The sequence below is a fragment of the Panthera onca genome, chromosome B3, assembly GCF_046562875.1.
Source record: "Panthera onca isolate mPanOnc1 chromosome B3, mPanOnc1 haplotype 2, whole genome shotgun sequence".
NCBI lineage: Eukaryota > Metazoa > Chordata > Mammalia > Carnivora > Felidae > Panthera > Panthera onca.
The window spans coordinates 114,165,056-114,185,402 of NC_138344.1; the positions used below are offsets into that span (position 1 = coordinate 114,165,056).

At 40.1% G+C, this 20,347-nt stretch overlaps 1 protein-coding gene across 4 annotated transcripts in view; it reads right to left on the reverse strand.

Annotated features, from left to right (window-relative positions):
• The window catches only part of DCAF5 (DDB1 and CUL4 associated factor 5), a 106,929-nt gene that overhangs the window by 60,839 nt on the left and 25,743 nt on the right, over positions 1-20,347 (reverse strand). For 3 of the 4 annotated variants that reach the window (XM_060620137.3, XM_060620139.3, XM_060620140.3), the window contains exons 2-5: positions 16,518-16,661; positions 13,376-13,412; positions 12,170-12,309; positions 10,271-10,400 (exon numbers count right to left, since the gene is read on the reverse strand). In XM_060620137.3, the coding sequence (XP_060476120.1) occupies positions 10,271-10,400; positions 12,170-12,309; positions 13,376-13,412; positions 16,518-16,661 (451 nt within the window). The remainder of the gene's footprint in view (positions 1-10,270; positions 10,401-12,169; positions 12,310-13,375; positions 13,413-16,517; positions 16,662-20,347) is intronic. The other variant, XM_060620138.3, reaches the window with a different exon arrangement.

Below are 20,347 nucleotides of genomic sequence, written 5' to 3' on the forward strand. Positions count from 1 at the left end.
GGAATACCTATAGATTAAGAGACTCTGAAGCCATATTAACTAATTTTTATGTATAAACCTTATTTTAATCCTGATTCAAAAAAAACAAAAAACAAACAATTGTAACATTCATGAGACAATTAAGGAAATTTAAACACTTATTAAATATATGCAGTGATATTAAGAAGTTATTGTTATTGTATTTAGGTGTGACAATATTGTGGTTATATTTTTAAAAAGAATTATCTTTTTATGGAAAGTATTTTGGCAGTTCCTCAAAAAGTTTAACACAGGATTTACCCTAAGACCCAGCAATTCCACTCCTAGGTGTATATGCGAAAGAACTGAAAACAGGTACTCAAATTTACTTATGCATAAATGTTAATAGTAGTACTATTCATCATCCCAAAAAGTGGAAACAATTCAAATGTACATCAATGGGTGAACAGATAAAACGTGGCGCATCCATACAACAGAATATTATCCTGTCAAAAAAAGGAATGAAGTACTGATACATGCTACAATGTGGATGAACCTCAAAAAACAGGATGATAAGCAAAAGAAGCCAGATCAAAGGTCACATGATGATGAAACATCTGGAACAGGTAAATCCACCGAGACAGAAAGTAGATCGATGGTAGCTAGGAGCGAGAGAAAAATATCCTGGAAAGTCACTGTGTAAAGGGTAGGAGTTTTATTTTAGGATGATGGAAATATTTTGGAACTAGATAGAGGTGGTGGTTGTAAAACACTGTGAGTGTACTACATGCTATGAATTTTTCACTTTAAAATGGTTAATTTTATGTTATGTGAATTTTACCTCAACTGAAAAATAATCTTTCAGAGAGATATATATTAAAGCATTTACAGAGAAATGATATAACGTTATGTGGAAATTGATTCAAAATAATTGGGAAGGGAGGTCACAGATGAGGAATAAATGAAAGATTGTTCATGGATTAAATACTGAAGCTGGGTGATAGTTATATTGGAATTCATTCTACTATTCTACTTTTATATATATCTAAAATTGTTTTTTTGTTTGTTTTTGTGTGTGTGTGTTTTATTTGAGAGCCAGAGAGAGAGAGAGAGAGAGAGAGAGAGAGACAGAGACAGAGAACATGTGAGAGGGGGAGAAGAGCAAAGGGAGAGAAAGGGAGAGAGAGAATCAATCCCAAGCAGGTTCCATGCTCAACGCAGAACCTGATGCAGGGCTCGATCCCAAGACCCTCATGGGATCATGAGGCCTGAGCCGAAATCAAGAGTCAGATGTTTAAATGACTGAGCCACCCAGGTGCCCCTAAAATTGTTTTAACATAAAAATATTTTTAAAAAGCAAAAAGTCAAGATTTGATTTTACAATAAGAAAGTCCCCTTGGTTTAGGGATTTAATATCACCTCCTTCTGAATAAACAATACTTGAGGAATATTAAAGGAAGGGTATTCCCTAGATGTTTGGGTCTGAAGTTAAGTCTCTTGTTATAAAAGGCACATTTGTGCTTGGTATGGACACGGGGAAGCTCTGGCCTAAAGCCCAAAGACGCTGGGTTAGAATGAACACAGAAACAAATTCAACATGGACCTCTGAATAACCACAACTTCCATCTTATAGGATAAACCAAGTTACCAAATCACCTGGGATATCTGTTTAAAATGGCAGATTCACAGGTGCTGCCTCAGGTCTCACAATTCAATCTCTGGATCTGAGCTCCAGGAAGCTGTACTTCAACAAGATCCCCTGGTAATTCTAATGCCCTCTGAAGTTTGAGAACCACTGGGTTAGGATACCAGGGGCCTGGTGTCTTCCATTGGACAAAGCTGATTCTAGAGCTCCACCTTGTGGCCTAAAAACCAGACAGCAACTTCACCAGACTCCCCAACATAACTCTGACAGATGGTCAAAACCCAGCAAGAACCCTTACGACCTCCTTTAAGGGTTTATTCCTTAGAGACAACATTTTGATCCATTACACTCAAGGAATTAATAGGTCCAGAAAACATAACAAAAACCCTGCTTTGAAAATACAGACTATTTGGGGATGAGTATAAAACTATGCACTCATTCAATATTTACTGAAGGTACCAATATTCTAAGTGATGTGTTAGGCTCTAGAGATAAATAAAACATGGCCCTTTCCTTAAAAATCCACAGGAGGGGCACCTGGGTAGTTCAGTTGGTTGAATGTCCAATTCTTAATTTCAGCTCAGGTCATGATCCCAGAGTCTTGGGATTGAGCCCCGTATCAGTCTCCATGCTGAGTGTGGAGCTAGCTTGCTTGGGACTGATTCATTCTCTCTTTCTCTCCCTGTGCCCCTCTCCCCTGTTCGCTCTCTTTCTCTCTCAAAAAAGAAAATCTATAGGAAAACATGACAGGTGATAGTACAGATCAGGATAAGCACTTCTTTTTTGTTGAGAAGCAATTCCTGGACACTGGGAAGGAAATAAAAAATATAGTAATGGTCTAGCTGGAGATAAACACTCATATTAAAAGAAAACTAATGATGGCGAAAGCAGCAACCAAGCCAAGCAACATGCATGCCACAAACCGTAAGTACTTTACAGAGACTCTGAATAAAGAGATCTCTTCCCATAGAAGACAAAGCTTCATTCATGCAGCACACAGTCTGTGCCAAAACTCTGCCAGGTGCTGGGGACACAATGAGTAAAAGGAAGCTTTGAGTATGTAACAGGGAGCAAGGATGCTTTTCCTGAGGGGCACTAACTTATTGTGGACCTGAGAAGTACTAAAACTTGAAAAGATCCAAAGAAACAAGAAAAAACTATCTCCTCCATTTGTGTTTGTATGTGGAAGAGAGTACAAGGGGGGAGAGGAGGGACACTGGCACCAGAGAAGGAGCAGATTGCTTGCTGAAGGAGTTGTTTTAGCCAGTAAAGTAGGTCATACATTCATTCCAAAAGACATTTTCTTAGAGCATCCCACATATAGGTTCTGAGGATGTGCCCATGAACAAAGATAACAAGAACTCACTAAAGCTCCTGGGTAGGGGAACGGCAAGAGTGATATTGAAGGATGTGTGCTATATGGCAGAAGCGGGAGGCAAGTTAAGAAGGCAGGGCAGCTGGTCCCTTCCAGAAATAGTGCTATGGGCTTGAGATGGAGCTGGGGCTTTCAGAACTGAAAACAGTGGCCAGGCACTAATGCAGAACAAAGCTAGTTATGACAGAGGGTGAGAGAGACAGAAGAGGAAAATGGGACTCTGGGGTTTCAGCTGGGATGACTGTGGGAGTAATGGTGACGATGATAAAAAACAAACAAGAAAGGAATCAGTTCTAGGGAGAAAACAAGCTTTCAGTGTAGGTCTTGGTGGATGGACCACTTGCCTGAGTATTGCACAGGTACATACAGAAAGATGGGAGAGTGGGGAAGAAAGGAGTGGCTAACCTGAAAGCATGTCCCCCGATTAGACCTAATCATTCTGACAATTAAACTCCAACAATCCCTAGCTCTTCTCTGGTGGTTCTCTACATAATCCAAACTGCTAGGTCCTCCTGACTCTCCTCCCTCTCTCTTCTGTCCCTTCAAGCCATTCCCTGAGATCTGGTGATATTGCTACAACCACTGGAATCACAGAGAAAGCAAATACCTACAGGGAGACAATAGTGATCTTGGATTTTTAAAAATGTACTTTAGGGGCACCTGGGTGTCTCACGAGATTGAGCCCCGCATCGGGCTCTGCATTGATGGTGTGGAGTCTGCTTATTTCTCTCTCTCCTTCTCTCTGTCCCTTCCCCCGCTGGTGCGCGCGCTCTCTCTCTCTCTCAAAATAAATGAATAAACATTAAAAAAAGAAAAAGACTGAATTTTGAAAAGTAATAAAATAAAATGTACTTTAAACACCTTAAATACGTTTTTTTTAAAAAAGTTTATTTATTTATTTTGAGAGAGCAAGCGAACACATGAGGGAGGGGCAGAGAGACAGAGAGAGAATCCCCAGCAGGCTCTGTGCTGCTGTCAGTGCAGAGTCCAACATGGGGCTCAGTCTCATGAACTACGAGATCATGACCCGAGCCGAATCAAGAGTCGGACACTTAACTGACTGAGCCACCCAGGTGCCCCTAAACATACTTTAAATTGTACAGTAAAGAGCACTAATTATATAGCTCAAAATTTTTTTTTACTAAAGTATATACCTGTGAAACTACCTCCCAGATAAAAAATCCTAGAAGCTTTCCTCATAATACCCCATAGTAACCACTATTCTGACTTCTATAACCTGCTTATTCTTGAACACCATACACTCTTTTCTATCTATCTGGCTTCTCTCATTCAATATTATGGCTGTTTGAGTCATCCACGTCAATGTGTGTGTCTATAATTCACTCTTTTCATATCTGTGTGATACTCTATCGCATGGCTATTCTGCAGTTTGCTTACCCATTCTTCTTCCATGGACATTTGGGTTGTTTCCAGCTTTTGGCTCTTATGAATAAAGCACCTGTGAATATTTTTGTACATGTCTTTGGTGGAAGTTCATACTCATTTCTCTTAGGCTATACCTAAGAGTGAGGTTGCTAGGTCATGGAGCCACATGTTTAGCTTAGTAGACATTGACAAAGAGTTTTCCCAGGTGGTTGTACCAAGTTACCCTCACCTAAAATGTCTGAGAGTTTCAGTTGCTCCATGCCCTTGTCAACACCTGGTACTATTTATTAGTCTCTTTAATTTTAACCATTCAGGATATATAGTGATACCTTACTGTGGTTTTAATTTGCACTGCCCTCAGGAGTAATGAAGTTGAATACCTTTCAAATGCTTATTGGCTTTTTGGTATCTTCTTTTGTGAAGCACCTATTCAACATTTCTGCTCATTTTAAAAACTGAGTTTTCTTTTATTTACTGATTTTTAGTTCTATTATATTCTAGATAGGAATTCTTGTTCAATACATGTATTATGAATAATTTTTTCCTAGATCATGGCTTGTCTTTTGGCTCACCTTTTCACTTAACACTGTCTTTGATGAACAAAAGTTTTTAATTTGAATGAAATCCAATTTATCTTTCATGTATAGCGCTTTTTGGGTCGTGTCTAAGAAATCTTTGTCTACCCTAATGGCCTTGCACTCTGGTCTGGATAGCCTTGTTCTTTAAAGTTTCAACAAAGAGCAGACCATGAGCGCCTTTTCCAGCCTTTGAAGTTGTTCCCTGAGCTCTATTTTCCCATAATAGTACAAGCAACCCTCAAAATGCAACGTGGCAGAGACTGTCTGGTTTGTTCAGAAGGCAAGGAGTTACACTTAATTTGGTCTCTCCAGAAGCAGGACTGACACAGGCCCCACAAAACAGACATTTAACCTAGAGGCTCCCAAAGCCAGCTGAGGTCCTATAAGAAATTTTTTTGATGGTACGAATTTGCACTCATTGCCCATTTTCAGATGTGTCATTTACACACCACGCGAAAGCACTATCTTACAAGGTAAGTCTTTACCAGGAATTCCTGGCTTGCCCTAGTTTTATCATTGAGTGGGAAAGAATCACTCTCTTTATTATCCTTGTCAAAGCAAGATACGATTACCTGTCATAGAACTAACAGTTTCTGACAGAAAGTGACAGAAATTAAAGATATGAGAAGGGAGAGAGGTGGTAAGTGAGCAGTCAGCTGAAAGAGGGAATTAAAAGGGTGAACAAGCAGAGTAACAGGAAGGGAATCGTCACTTTTCCTGAACTCTCTCAAATTTAGAAGCTCACAGATCTGAAACCTATTCAGAGGCCACTGCACCAGTCCAAGCAAGAAATAACTGGGATGTTGGCAGTGACGAAGGAGAGGATGGCTGTAAAAGGACATCGGCAGAACTAATCCACATGAAAGGAATGAAGCCTGGTCCTAATGTGCAATGTATATGTGTGCGTGTGATGTTTTCTCCCTCACCCAGTCTACCGGATGGCCCACTCATTACCACTATTATCCCTAAAGCAGACCTTTCAAACTCCCATGTCTATAGGGCCAGGCAAGTAATGTAAATGAGGGGAGCATCCCTGGATTGAGACATCAAGGAGTGGTGGAACACATCTGGAAGGTCTGAAGAACTCACTGCAGCTTTGGCTGACTATTGCCATATGAGAATAAAGATCCAATGATACCAAATCTTCTGACTTTTTCAAGAGGTGTTAGAAATTATGATTTTTCGGTGTAATTTCCCAAACACTATTAATGATGTAGGCCAAACAAAATATCTCTCTGGGTTGAATTTGACCTATGGACAAGCTCTGCAGCAAAATAAATAACGTGCACAGGTCTCCAGGATTAGAAATAACAAGAAACTTAGAAAGCTAGCATGTAGACAGAGGCTAGGCCAGGAGACAGTGAAAAAGGATTTAACTTTTAGAGACAGAACATCTAAAAGACTCAGACTTTAGAGTTAGACATGTCTGTACTGGAAAAATCGGGGGAGGAATCCTGACAAAGGTCTATTGCAAGGGGGCATAGATGAAAGAAAACTAGAATATACAAGGACCTTATTTGCTTCAAAAGGGAGGGGGTGGACATGATACACCAATATACACACACAGGCTACTTCAACTCTGTGCCTTGGTTTCCTTATCATTAAAACAGGAATAGAACCTACCTCATAGGGCTGTCATAAGGACTAAACAAAGAACTATTCATATGTCTGTCATTATCCCTTGCAAGAAATGCTTAATAAATGTTAGCTATTATTTATTATTATGAGGCACTGAGAGGTGAAGTAACTTTCAAGATTATATAGCTACTAAGGTACACTGCCTGGATGTGTAACCGGTATGATGGCTTCAGATTGTACACTCTAAACCATCAAAAGAGCTTCTGCCTCACCTTACCTTGCTGCAATGTATGTGAAGAAGTCAGATCAGATGATAACTGAAGTCCCCTCTAAAGCTAACATTTTATTCGACCAGCCAGCCCTTTAATCAGCTTATTTCAAGGCAGAAGCAGGACACATGTGATCCCACTCACATGCCTACAGACTAAAGTAAAGAGGTACAGCTTAGGCTTGGGGTAGGTCTGAGAAACCATTCCAGCACTGAATAATCCATAGGTTTAGCCAGGAAGAAAAAATGTTCAGTGTGAGGCCCCCTTATTGAGCTATGAAGATTATATTTGTTTCTAGGAGGCCCAGAATTCACTCACAAGCCCAAGCTTTAATAGGCTGAAAATTACTTACAAGCATGCTAAGGAACCACAGTAGGTTCTAAATCTAGAATCGTTAGAACACTGAGCAACATTTATCCTCTTGGGGGTCAAATGTCTCTATGAGAACCTAGTAAAAGCTCTCTTCCAACCTCTCGAAAAATTGCCATATGTGCTCAGTCAGATACACAAGCACACACAACTTTACCTGCAATTTTGAGAGTTTCAAATTCCCTAAAATCTCTCTGTAGACTTTAAGTATCCCTTGGAATAGATCTACTTAGGTCTAGGGTTGTCCTCCCAGGGGATTCAGATTTGCCCCAGGATCTAGGTTGGGGTTTCTAGGCAGCTGTGTTGAGGAGACAAATCATGTATTGCAACTCAGCATAACTAATCCTGCATGGAAAAGACAAAGACCCTTCTCTTCCTCTCCCACACCAATTCGTACTAAGAGAATTCAAACAGAAAAGATCTGTAATTCAATCCCAAAAAACCAGTGGATGAAGAACAGGAACCCAAGATTATTTCATGTCCTTTGTCTACCTCACACCCATAGAACCACACAGAATCTTAGAAGTATAGAAAAATAACAAATAAAAACATCCTAGCCCACTGTGCTCCTCTTTTTATTCCAAGAAAGGAATCAGTCAAGATCACCAATTAGCCTTATTAGATGGCTTTTCTCCCATATGGGCTTTGAAAACTACAGGTTCCCCAAGAAACCATATAACCTAATTCATAACTAAAGAAGTAATCAAAACAAGAAGATAATCTTTCCCCTCATAAGACAGTGTAAGTGTTGGTAAGGGTCTGGACAAATGTGTAGTCGCATGCATAGTTGGTAGGTTTGTAAATCAGTGCAGCTTTGGTGGTGGCAGGACAATGTAACAATTTTTATTAAAAATATAAAAACAGGGGTGCCTGGGTGGCTCAGTTGGTTAAGCGTCCAATTCTTGGTTTAGGCTCAGGTCATGATCTCACAGTTCGTGGGATCGAGCCTGACATTGGGCTCTGCCCTGACAGCTCAGAGCCTGCTTGGGATTGTCTCTCTCACTCTCTTTGCCCCTCCCCCACTCAAGCATGCACGTGCACACACACTCTCACTTTCTCTCTAAATAAATACACTTAAAAAAGAAATTACGTTCTGGAAAGATATAAGGAACTGCTACAGTTACCTTTGGAGAGGACTAGAGACCAAGAAGGAGAACTGTACTGATGTACAAACATGTAGAAATTATAAGTAACAGAGATAATCTGGAGATAGGATTTTTTTTTCTTTTTTTGTTTCATTACACTTCTCTTGATATAAACCTTAAATCTAATAAGTGTTACTTTAAAATAAAACAATAATTTCACTTAGATTTTATCTATTTTAAAGTTTATTTATTTGGGGGTGGGGGGGAGGAGGAGAGAGAATCCCAAGCAGGCTCGCGCTGTCAGTGTGGAGCCCAATGCAGTGCTCAAACTTATGAACTATAAGACCGTGACTTGAGCCAAAATCGAGAGTTGGTCACTTAACCAACTGAGCCACCCAGGTGCCCCAGACATTTGGTTTTTTTTTTTTTTTTAAAGAAGCCATGTTTAGTGAGAAGACAAGTAGAAAGGGGAAGAGAACCCAACTACAACACACAGTAGGAAACTGCTGGGAGAAAATCAGGAGGAGGATTAAAACACTTAACCCTTCCTCTTCTTTCAAGATACTGCAGGACAGCATGCACTATTCAAGCTTTCCACTGGGGATGAATAGCTGAGGGCCTCATTCCAGTTACTAGCTATTCATTACAATGGTAAGTATGGAGGGTAGTAGGTTGGGAGAAGGCTGACATAGTTAGCCCAAATTCTGCCCCTTATTAATATGGTTAAGGCAGAATAATTATTCTTTTTTTCCCCAGAACAATTATTCTAAAGAGTCTTAAGTAGCAGAGATTGTTACAGCTGAACGCAGGGAAACAAAGGCAGAGAGCACACAGCGCACACAGTGCAAAGGCACACTAGGGGTCCTGCCACTATATGCATTTCAGTAGGGTGAGAAAGCAAGGGCTGGGTGTGTATGCACCAGAGAGGGCAGGAGAAATGTCTGCTACTCTAAGGAAACTCAGGGAGCCCTGCTCAACACCAGGAGCACCCCTCTGAGCTATACAGATCTGCTGCAATAGTTCTAGCTCCCTCTGACTGCCCCATGGAGAGAATGAGCTAGAACTAAAAATCACCAAGGGAGATAATCCTCTGTACTTAATTGCTCCCTTCATTTGAGGCCTATGAAATAAATCATAACCTCTCTTACTTTCCATGATATTCTTCTGCAATATTGCTTTACAAAGTAGGAAGTTACCTCCATGCAGAATATCCAGAGGAGCAAGGCTAGCTTTAAGTATAGGTGCCATAAAAGGTTGTCCCTCACACATGGGATTTAAAGAACATTAAAGAGCCTCCTATTTGAACCCATCCACACATTTCCCTTAATGATGCCTGAAATGCTTCTATTAATGATTTGTGCCATCAGTTGAAGATCGTCCTAAGTGTACTCTTTTAATAAAGCAAAGAGAAGGCGAAACACATTAGGTTCCCAACACTACAGCAGCTCTTAACCTTTATTGTTTTAACCACTAGTCTGGTTGAGAAACTGAAAAAAAGCAAACTCCCGTCACAGAAAAATGCACTTAGGTGGGTACATAATACAATTTCCACACAATTTGGGGGATTCACTGTTCTCCTGAAGCTCATTTGGAAAACCCTGTAGCCTGGAATTAAGAGTCCATGGTTCGGTGGCCATGAGTTTGACACATTCTTCCCCTCCATCTCCTCCGTTCCCCCGCCCCCCCCCCCCCGCCACAAGAGCTCCCAGGCATCTGGGGAACACTGGGCCTAAAGATATAAGGCAGTACTGAAGGGAGGTTCTCACTAGTTCACCTATTTGCCTTTAATTGACTTGTCTAGAGTCAAATTACAATTTACGACTCCCTTAGCAAGGAGTGTGGATTTCTCACACTGCCTGTCTCTTGGGGACAGGGCTCCCCTGGCTTCACAGGCACCAGTATATGTTAAGAGATGTCCAACTGAGATCAACAGCCAAACAGGTTCTCACAACCCTTGCTGGTTGATCACATTACCTGAGAGCTGAGGTGGGGGAAGTTTTAACACCATATGAATAAATGGGGCTCACCTCTGAGGTTTTCGAATATCCCAGAGTCCCACTCCTTCCTTTGAATTGGCTGTGGCCAACAACCTGGGCTCCACAGGGTTAAACATGACACTGTGAAAGGCTGATGGATAGTTTGCGAGGCAGAAGGGCTCTGTGAATAGAGAAATGACAATCAGCCCCATAGCTCATTCAGCACCTCTGGGCCAGAGGCAGGCAAAGCAGGAATGTGATTGAGGAGAATCACACCCTATAGTAACTGTCCTAGTAGCCAGAGCCCCAAAGTAGTCCATCACCCCAGCAGTCACCCCTACTCACAAGGCTCCAACAAGGACTAGCACATACTTTCTGCATGCAAAGTCTGAAAACAGCAACTCTAGCACATACAAACTTAAAGCTATAATACTCAGAAACACTGAGCATTATACCTCTTCAGATCCTGTGACAAAACAGAAATGGTTACAGGAACTGGGAAGGTAAGCTATTTAACAGTAAGTAAAATTGAATTCCACATGAGCTGAAAAAATTTACAACCAATTACTGGTAGGATTATTGTACCTTAGTCCAAATTTATTAGTTTTAGAAATTAAAAGTTTTCAACTACGCAAAAATTTAATGAAGACAAAGCAAAACAATGAGAAAAATGAAGATGATGAAACATAATAGCAGTCTTCCCTTCTCTCTAAATTGCTCTCTAAATTGAGAGGAAAATAGCCTCAGTCTAGAATTTTATGATTTCATTCCCAGGATTGTAATATTTTTAAAAAGCACCTAATACTTGAACTCTTGCGTCCAGCCAGCTTCTAATCAACTTCACTTAGAAACCCTGCAGCCCTCTGCACAGACTGGCTGGCTCCAGGTGAGGAAGGAATGAATCGCCCTGCTACCCAGAAGGATATATTCCTGTGGAAGTTGTTTAGAAGCAACAGACCGTACTCCACAGTGTCGGATATCACATGGGACACTGCACAAGCCCCTGGACTGGGGCGCTCAGTCATCTCAGCCAGCGGGCAGTGCAGAGAAAGGAGAATTTCACCTACCTAGGACATGGGGACCCAGCCACAGTTGCTCCTTGGAGCTACCTTATCTTCCTGACCCTAAGAACAAGCTTCTCTTATAGCCCGAATCTCAATAATGGGGCACAGCCCAGCATGTTAAAATGCTCTGAATATAGAATAAGAAAAAGATCCAGATCCTGTCAGACAAGACAGGCAGGAAAGCAATTCTGTGTACACAGGTTATGATCTTGACAAAACTGCACTAAATGTGGGCACAGGGGTGACTGAGGGTACAGCTGGAGGAAAGAGTCTTTGAAGACAGGCAGAGTTACAGAGTGAACTTTCTATTCAGGAAATGAGCAGAAATGATGCATTTCCTGAAAAACATCAGAGAAATTCAACAAAACAATTCTTCATTCTTATACTTCAGAAGCTCAAAGAGCACATTTGGAGGAGGAGCTCACCTGGACAATCCCCCTTACACAGAGAGTATTTGCCATCACTTTCAGTTTCTATACACACATCTGAAATTAGGATGCAAGTGTATAACACACCTGTTCTCTGTAAATAACCAAGACTCTGTGCATGTCAGCACCACACACAGAGCTGGCCTTTGGTAGCTACTCTCTACAATGAAGAATTGCATCTCTATCCCCTGGGGCCATTAAGTTCCAAGGTGCTGTGGTGCTTACTGTCCAAGGGTTTGTGGAGACTCACAAGTGGCTCAAGGAGGACTGAGAAAGGTGCCTCACTTCTGACTGCTAAGGGGTAGGATGGGACCTCCAGAGACACACATCTATGCCCCAGCCCAAGAGTTTCCTCTCCCTTCCCATCTCTCCCACTCAGGCTACTCAGGTCGTCAACTGGATCTGAATGAACTCGACATCAAATTCTTCAACACAGTCCAACAGCCCTTTGACCCTACCTCCATGGGGGGACTCCCGGATGTCCCAGATAAGAACCCGGCCATCATCTGAGGAGCTGGCAAAAATGTTGTCATTCACGGGGCTCACCGACAAGCCATATACTGCATCTTCGTGAGCAAACACATCCAAGGTCTCGCTGCTGAGAGACAGAGAGCAGAGAGAGGCACACAGGCACACACATGCACACGCAGAGTGCAGAGTCCCAGCCCCAGAGTTCCTCAGGTAGGGTTCTCTCTCATTTCCAGTAGAAAGTCAATCTAGTGAAACCCAAAGGAGATTGTATTTCCTTAGAAAGTAGGTACTGAATTTCAGGTAAAAAACAAAAACTCTTCTGGGGCCCCTGGATGGCTCAGTCAGTTAAGAGTCCAACTTCAACTCAAGTCATGATCTCACAGTTCGTGAGTTCGAGCCCCGCGTCGGGCTATGTGCTGACAGCTCAGAGCCTAGAGCCTGCTTCCGATTCTGTGTCTCCCTCTTTCTCTGACTCCCTCCCCCACTCATGCTCGGTCTCTCTCTCAAAAATAAATGAATACCAAAAAAAGTTTTTTTAAATAAAAGTTCTATTAGAAAAACTTTCTATAGATTTCATGGTAAGTTTGCTTTTTGCACTAAATACGCATATTTGAAAGTAACTCAAGAGATGAATTTAGTGTTTTCACTTATTGCAGAATGCATCTGCTTCTGTACAGATTTGGAGGTGGTGGCTGATTTCCAAAAACAAGGGAAAACTTTAAAGCAGCCAGGTCTGATGTCAGCAGGGGTAGAAGAGGGTTGATCTGGCAGTCTGGTATGGTAAGCATGAGCATGGCTCTGAGGCCAAGCTGTCTAAGTTCAGATCCTAGCACCACCACCTGACCTTATGTTATCTAACATCCCTACACCTCAGTTTCCTCATCTGCAGTGAGACCATAATAGTATTGCTTCACAAAATTATTTTGAGGGTTAAACTGATTAATACATACAAAGCACCTAGAATAGTACCCAGCACATAAAGATTAGTCATTATTATGTTGTTGTTTCCTTCTCTTCCAATCTCTCCCTTTAAATTTTCACCTAAAAAGTATAAGTTCATTCCAAATTTATAAACCCTTTTCTTTTTTTAAAATCCAAATTGTTTTTCAAAACAACATTGGTGTAAAGAGAATTTGCCTCTCTTCATATGAGAAACAGAGCCAGTCACCTTCACATACCAACAATCTATTTACCTTTCAACATCATGGAGGATAACTTGTTCATCATTTCCTGTAAGGGAGAAAAGCAGACATTTGAAAATTCCTGCAAAGTGCTCCCTGTCCATATTACAACATAAAATTTTAAAGTTTTCAGAAAACATATGAACAAAGTCAATGTTAATACAAAGCAGGAATATTAATTACGAAAAAAAAAGCTTTGTAAGACTAATTTCAGAAGGATAGGATATTCTTTTTTTTCTTTGAGAGAGAGAAGAGAGAGAGCATGCATGCAAGCAAGAGGGGTGGGGGGAGAGAGGGGGAGAGAGAGAGAGCGAGAGAATCTTAAGTAGACTCCACGCTGGACACAGGGCTCAATCTCATGACCAAGAAATCATGACCTGAGCCAAAATCAAGAGTCAGACGCTTAACCAACTGAGCCACCCAGGTGCCCCACGGCTAGGATATTCTTATAAAGAATTTTTGAAAGCCTTGTAGCAACTAGGTATAACATAATGAGTTTCCAAAATGAATTATTCAATTGAAAAAATATATTTTTATATATTTTATATATATATATATATATATAAAAATATAAATATATATATATATATATATAAAACAGCCATTGCAACAACAACAAAACTATGGCCATTAAGAAAATGAATAAATGATCATGGGTAAATTAATTCATTCATCCAATCTAGCTTTTTTTTTTTAATTAAGCAAAACACTCAACTGTGAGACTTGGAATACAGATATTCTATGCCTCAGTTTTCACCTATAAGATAGGGATAATAACTGTACATACTTCATAGGATTATTGCAATGATAAGAGTAGATTTGTAAAACCATTCAGAGTAGGGCTGAGCACTTAGTAATCTCCCAATAAGTGTTTGCTACTATTCATATCCTTATCATTTTTATAGCCATTAAAATGTGATGATTGTAGGGTTATAAATGGTAGGAAAGTTTTTATCCACATCTTTTTTCTCTTGCATTTTTCTTTTATTCCATTAAGGAATCTACAAATACTACATTCACGATTATGTGTAGTCCTGTAGTTTATATAGCCAAACATAAAAACCTTATGAAAAGACAAAAGTAAAAAAATTCCCACTCCACGCTGAAAGCACAGCCAACAGGCACTTAAACAGAAAGTAAAAGTAGTGGTAGATGTGGCCCAGGTCATCTTAAAGCCCTGGCTACAAACTCTGTCATGGGTGCACACCGAGTAAATCAAAACCATACTAATGCCTTTTAGGCAACAGGAACAGCTGAGGGGCTAGGGATACGGGAAGAGCAGATTCTGCCTGACCCTTGAGGAACTCCCAGTCCAGCTACACAAACAGTGACAAAATGGGTTATCTTGTTATAGTGATATGCTCTACAATGGGGACACAGACAAAGGAGCAATTATTTCCTTCAGGAGCAGGTTGACAGTACATGGCAGAAGACGTCAATGTTTTTATAGGGAAGGAGACATTTGAACAGAAACTCTAATAACTCAAAACTCTTACCAATGGAAGACTCAGGGGAATTGGGGGGACCGGACAATTAATCATGACCCGTGACAGAACAGCAAGAGCAAACAATACAAGGGCACCAAAGGTGGCAAGTGGTGTAGTGGGCTAGAGTACATGATGCGGGGGAGGGAAGTGAGGCTAGAGAGGTAGACTGAAGTTTAGACTTTATCCTGTGGACACTGTAGGGTCAGAGGTTCACATGGTTAAACTTTATTTTTAAAAGAAAACTTGTATAAGTGACAAATAAGGAGGGCTAGAGACGTTGCAGAAATCACAAAGGCCACTGCAATAGTCCGGGTCAAAGATGAGGGCCTGAACCAGTGCAGTGGGTAAGGAAAGAGAGCAGAAACTAAAAGGATGAATATGAGAAGCTTCTAAGTCTAGTTGGTGAGTCACAAGATACGTGAATGAAAGAAAGGAAGGTTTGAGGATGACTTCAAGATTTCTATTAGACTGAACCAGGTGAAACTGTCATTTTTTTGTAAGTTAAAAGTGCTTGATATCAGGGGCACTTGGGTGGCTCAGCTGGTGAAATACCTGACTCTTGATTTCAGCTCAAGCCGTAATCTCAATGGTTTGTGAGTTTGAGCCCTGCATCTGGCTCTGCGCCGCTGACAGTATGGAGCCTGCTTGAAATTCTCTCCCCCTCTGTCTGCCCCTCCTCCCCACGAATAAATAAAAATAAAAAACCTTTTAAGAAAGTGCTTCAATATAAGCAGTTTCTTAAAGTTTAAACCTAATAGCTTGAATCATTAGGTGAACACTGATAATAACTGAGAAAGGGAATCCAGGGAACAAGAGGAAGTATTTGTGCAGGAGAAGAAGACTAATAATCTTGGTTTTAGATTTGCTGTACTTAAATTGCTTTTAGAACACATAGGTAGATATTCCATGTGAAAATCTGCAGTGCAAAAGGGAGGTCAGGGTTAGAAATGCGGTGCTCAGAAAGGAGTGTGGTTGATGAAAGCCATCACCAAGAGGCTGGCTTGAGCACGGGCCATTCCAATTGTACCCTAACACAATGTTTTTCAAACAGGAGCCACCCATGGATCACAACATCAGTTTGAGTTACAACCTTTAAGATCTTTAAAAACGAGGGGTGCCTGGGTGTCCCAGTCAGGTAAGCTTTTGGCTCTAGATTTCTGTTCAGATTATGATCTCACAGCTGTGGGTTCGAGCCCCTGTCAGGCTCCAGGCTTACAGTGAGGAGCCTGCTTGGGATCCTCTCTCTCTCTCTCTCTCTCTCTCTCTCTCTCTCTCTCTCTCTTCAAAATAAACATTTAAAAAATATCTTTAAAAATGAAATAGAATTTTTAAAAAATCAGAATGTACCACACATAATAAGGTTAAGTACTATTTTAATTGTGTGCATGTTTCTGTATGCCACATTGCAATGTAAAAAATTTTCTATCAAAAAAAACAGAAAGAATGAGAGTAAAGGATCAAAAGAACAGAAGAAAGGAGGGAAGGAAGGAGGAATTACTCTCACATACATGTCTAAACTGCTGTAATGCAGAGAAGACAAGCTATGGGAAACCATTTCTATAGCTCAGTGAAATAAAGGAAGAAAAACAAGGCTACTTTTTGGACTCTTCCATCTAAAATTTCAGCCACAGTGAATTTCCTAGGGTGGAAGTCTCCCTTCTTCTCACCTCCAGAGAATACTTTGGTGTTCCCACTGTTGAAAGCCAGGCAAAAAATGTTGGAATGGTGCTCTCCTTTCAGCTGTATGGGCTTGACTCTCGAGTGGATAGCTTGTTCCATGTGCCATAGCAGAACCCGACGGTCATCTCCTCCTTGAGAGGGGAATAAGAATCTAGGGTTAAAATGGCTGACACTTCAAGGCTGACACTCAGTTTTGCCAGCCTTGAACTCTATCCCTTCCAAAACTGCAACTCCCCGACTCTGTGAGATACTGATGGGGCACATAAACCCAGGACTCTACCGCCTTAACCATCGGGAGATACATGGTCTCTAAGCCACTCACTTTTCCCCAGGAATTAAATCTTGAACAGACATATGGAAAGGGATAAACACTGATATTGAAACCCTCAAAGCCACTCTATTCCTGACTTTCCAGAGACTCAGTTGTTTAAATATATCTTTGCTTGCTACCTAAAATCCTTCTACTTATGTTCCCGGGAACCTTTTCTTACCTAACAGAAGGTGAGCTGGTTTCTAATGCTTGCAACCAAGGAACTCCATGGTAATATTTCTAGCATACTAGTTTTCAAAGCACTCTCCTTGATGTGATTTCATTGAATATGGGACAGCATACAAATGATAACTAAGGAATTGACTGTCACAGCAGGATCTAGACAGAGCCTAGCTCTCATGAAGCCCAGGTCCAGCTCTTTTCCTTTGCAAAACTTACAACAGTCTGAATTAAATGAGCAGTATTGTACTGCATGAGCCAGCTCCTAGAGGATGATAATTATGTATGTTCTATGTATTTTTTATTTTTGCAGATGCATTAAAAATGTCTGGAAGGATGAATAACTGTTACGTGTTAACAATGGTTAAGAGTGGTTATTATTTCCAGGAAACAGGATTAAAATAAAAAGAACAGATTGGAGGGTTCTTACTTTTATTTATTTGGCACCCCCTCACTTTTTATAACAAGCCTATATTAGTCTCCTAATAAAAATTAAGTTACAACAGGGGCAAACATGAGCAGCAAACCACAGCAATCTCTATTCCTCTTCTTCCCCTTCTCCATTCAATACAACAGCCACAAATTATAGCACACCCATACAAGGGCATACCATGCAGCCATGAAATCAGTAAATCTAGAACTTGGAAAGATGTCCAAAGGTCTTTGTGCAGGGGGAAGATAAGGTGTAAAACAGTATGTGTACCAAAATGCATTCTGTGTAAAACAAAAATTTTAAAAACCCCAGGACTGCAGGATCCTTGTCAATTTATTTACTGTGGAGTCTCCAAGCACCTAAATGAGTGCCCCCAAAGAGCAGAACTAATATGCTCATACTTGCATATCTATGTTTGTATTTGCCTATCTATATATCTATAAAAGAAACTGTTTATACTGGACACCATCTCCAGACTAGAGTTGGGAGACGTTTTTACTGTGGTAAAATTCATAAAACATGAAATCTACCATTCTAACCATTTTAAGTATACAATTCTATATACTTACACCGTATACTTGCACATTCTTTGTATTTGCACTGTTGTGGAACCATCACCACTATCCATCCCCAGAATCTTTACATCATCCCAAACTGAAACTCTGTACCTAATAAACAATAACTTTCCCCGCCCTCAGTAACTACCATTCTACTTTCTGCCTCTGTGAATTTAACTGTTCTAGCTAACTCATACAAGTGGAACCATACAACAGTTGTCTTTCTGTGTCTATCTTACTCACTTTGCATAATATTTTCAAAGTTCATCCATACTATAGCATGTACCAGAATTCCATTCTTTTTTAAGGCTAATATTCTGTTATACACATACACACACACCATATTGTGTTTATCCATTCATCCACTGATGGACATTTGGGTTGTTTTCACCTGTTGGCTATTGTGAATAATGTAGCTAAGAACATGGATGTGCAAATATCTGTTCAAGTCTCTGTTTTTAATTCTTTTGGGTTTATATTATTGGGAAACTTTTATATTTTATTTTTTATTTCAAGCTTTTTATTTAAATTTTAGTTAACATGTGTGGTAAAATTGGTTTCAAGTGTAGAATTTTGTGATTAATCACTTACATACAACACTCAGTGCTCATCACAATAAGGGCACTCCTTAATATGGATCACCCATTTAGCCCATCCCTCACCCTTCTCCCTCCATCAACCAACCCTCAGTTTGTTCTCTATAGTTAAGAGTCTCTGATAGTTTTCTTCCCTCTCTTTTTCCCCCCTTCCCCTATGTTCATCTGTTTCGTTTCTTAAATTCCACATGAGTGAAATCATATGGTATTTGTCTTTCTCTGACTGACTTATTTCGCTTAGCATAATACACTCTAGCTCCATACATCTTGTTGCAAATGTAATATTTCATTCTTTTTGACGGCTGAGTAAATATCCCACTGTACATAAATATATACACATCTTTATCCATTCATCAGTCAATGAATTTGGGCTGTTTCCATAATATGGCTATTGTTGATAATTCTGCTCTAAACATTGGGGTGCACGTGACCATTTCAATCAGTATTTCTGTATCCTTTGGGTAAATACCTAGTAGTGCACTTGCTGGAACGTAGGATAGTTCTAACTTTTTGAGGACCTTCTATACTGTTTTCCAGAGTGGCTGCACAAGTTTGCATTTCTACCAACAGTGCATGAGAGTTCCTTTTTCTCCACACCATCGCCAACACCTGTTGCTTCCTGTGTTGTTAATTTTGCCCATTCTGACCTGTGTGAGGTGGTATCTAATCATGGTTTTGATTTGTATTTCCCTGCTGAAAGTGATGTTAAGCATCTTTTCATGTGTCTGTTAGCCATCTAGATGTCTTCTTTGGAAAAATATCTGTTCATGTTTTCTGCCCATTTCGTAACTGGATTATTTAGTTGTTGGGTGTTGAGTGTGATAAGTTCTTTATAGATTTAGGATACTAACCTCTTGTTAAATATGTCATTTGCAAATATCTTCTCCCACACAGACTGTCTTTTAGTTTTGTTGACTCGAGAAATTTTATATCTTATATTTTAATTCTTACTTTACACCTTCCTGTAGTACTTGACCTTTTGCCAGAAACATGTTTCCTTTTATAATGTAATTTTAAAAATCAATAGAAGATACAGTAGCCAAGTCAAATTTATTCTCCCTCCCCTAGAAAGAAGTTGCCTCTGCTGCTTGGGTTCCTTCTTTCTTTCATTGTTGGTCCAAATCAAGTTCTGTGTCATCCTCCAAAGTGTTTCATTGTCTACCAAACTGATCCCTTAAGTGTGGCCTTGTGTTCTGTGTTTATGATTTGCCTATTTCAACTATGAATTCTCTGGCCTGGGATGGTTATCTAAATTCTATATCTTAGGATGGATGGATGGCTCAGTCACTGGAGCATGGGACTCTTGATCTTAGGATTGTGAATTCAAGCCCCACTTTGGGTGTAGAGATGATTTAAAATCTTTTTAAAAAATTCAAATCTCTTATAAGTTAAAGTCAAAAAAAAATAAAGGTTTGGGTTTTTGTTGTTTTGTTTTAATGAATAGTGACACAAAGGAGTTTTTTACCCTAATAATAGATTCATACAGGCAGTGGGCACTTTACTTCTCCATAGTTCCTACTCTGTTTTTTCCCAACACTGAAGTCACAGGTCAGGTACCTATCATAGCTCTTGCTCCTGTGTATCCTGTGTTACAGAAATATTTCTCTGTGCCCATGTCTCTATCAAAAGTGGAAACTCAAAAGATAAAGAAGCCCACATGTTTCTTCTACTTACTCACGTTTCTAATCTAATCTCCCTAAGCCTGAGTTTCATCAAAAAAAAAAAAAAAAAAAAAAAACTG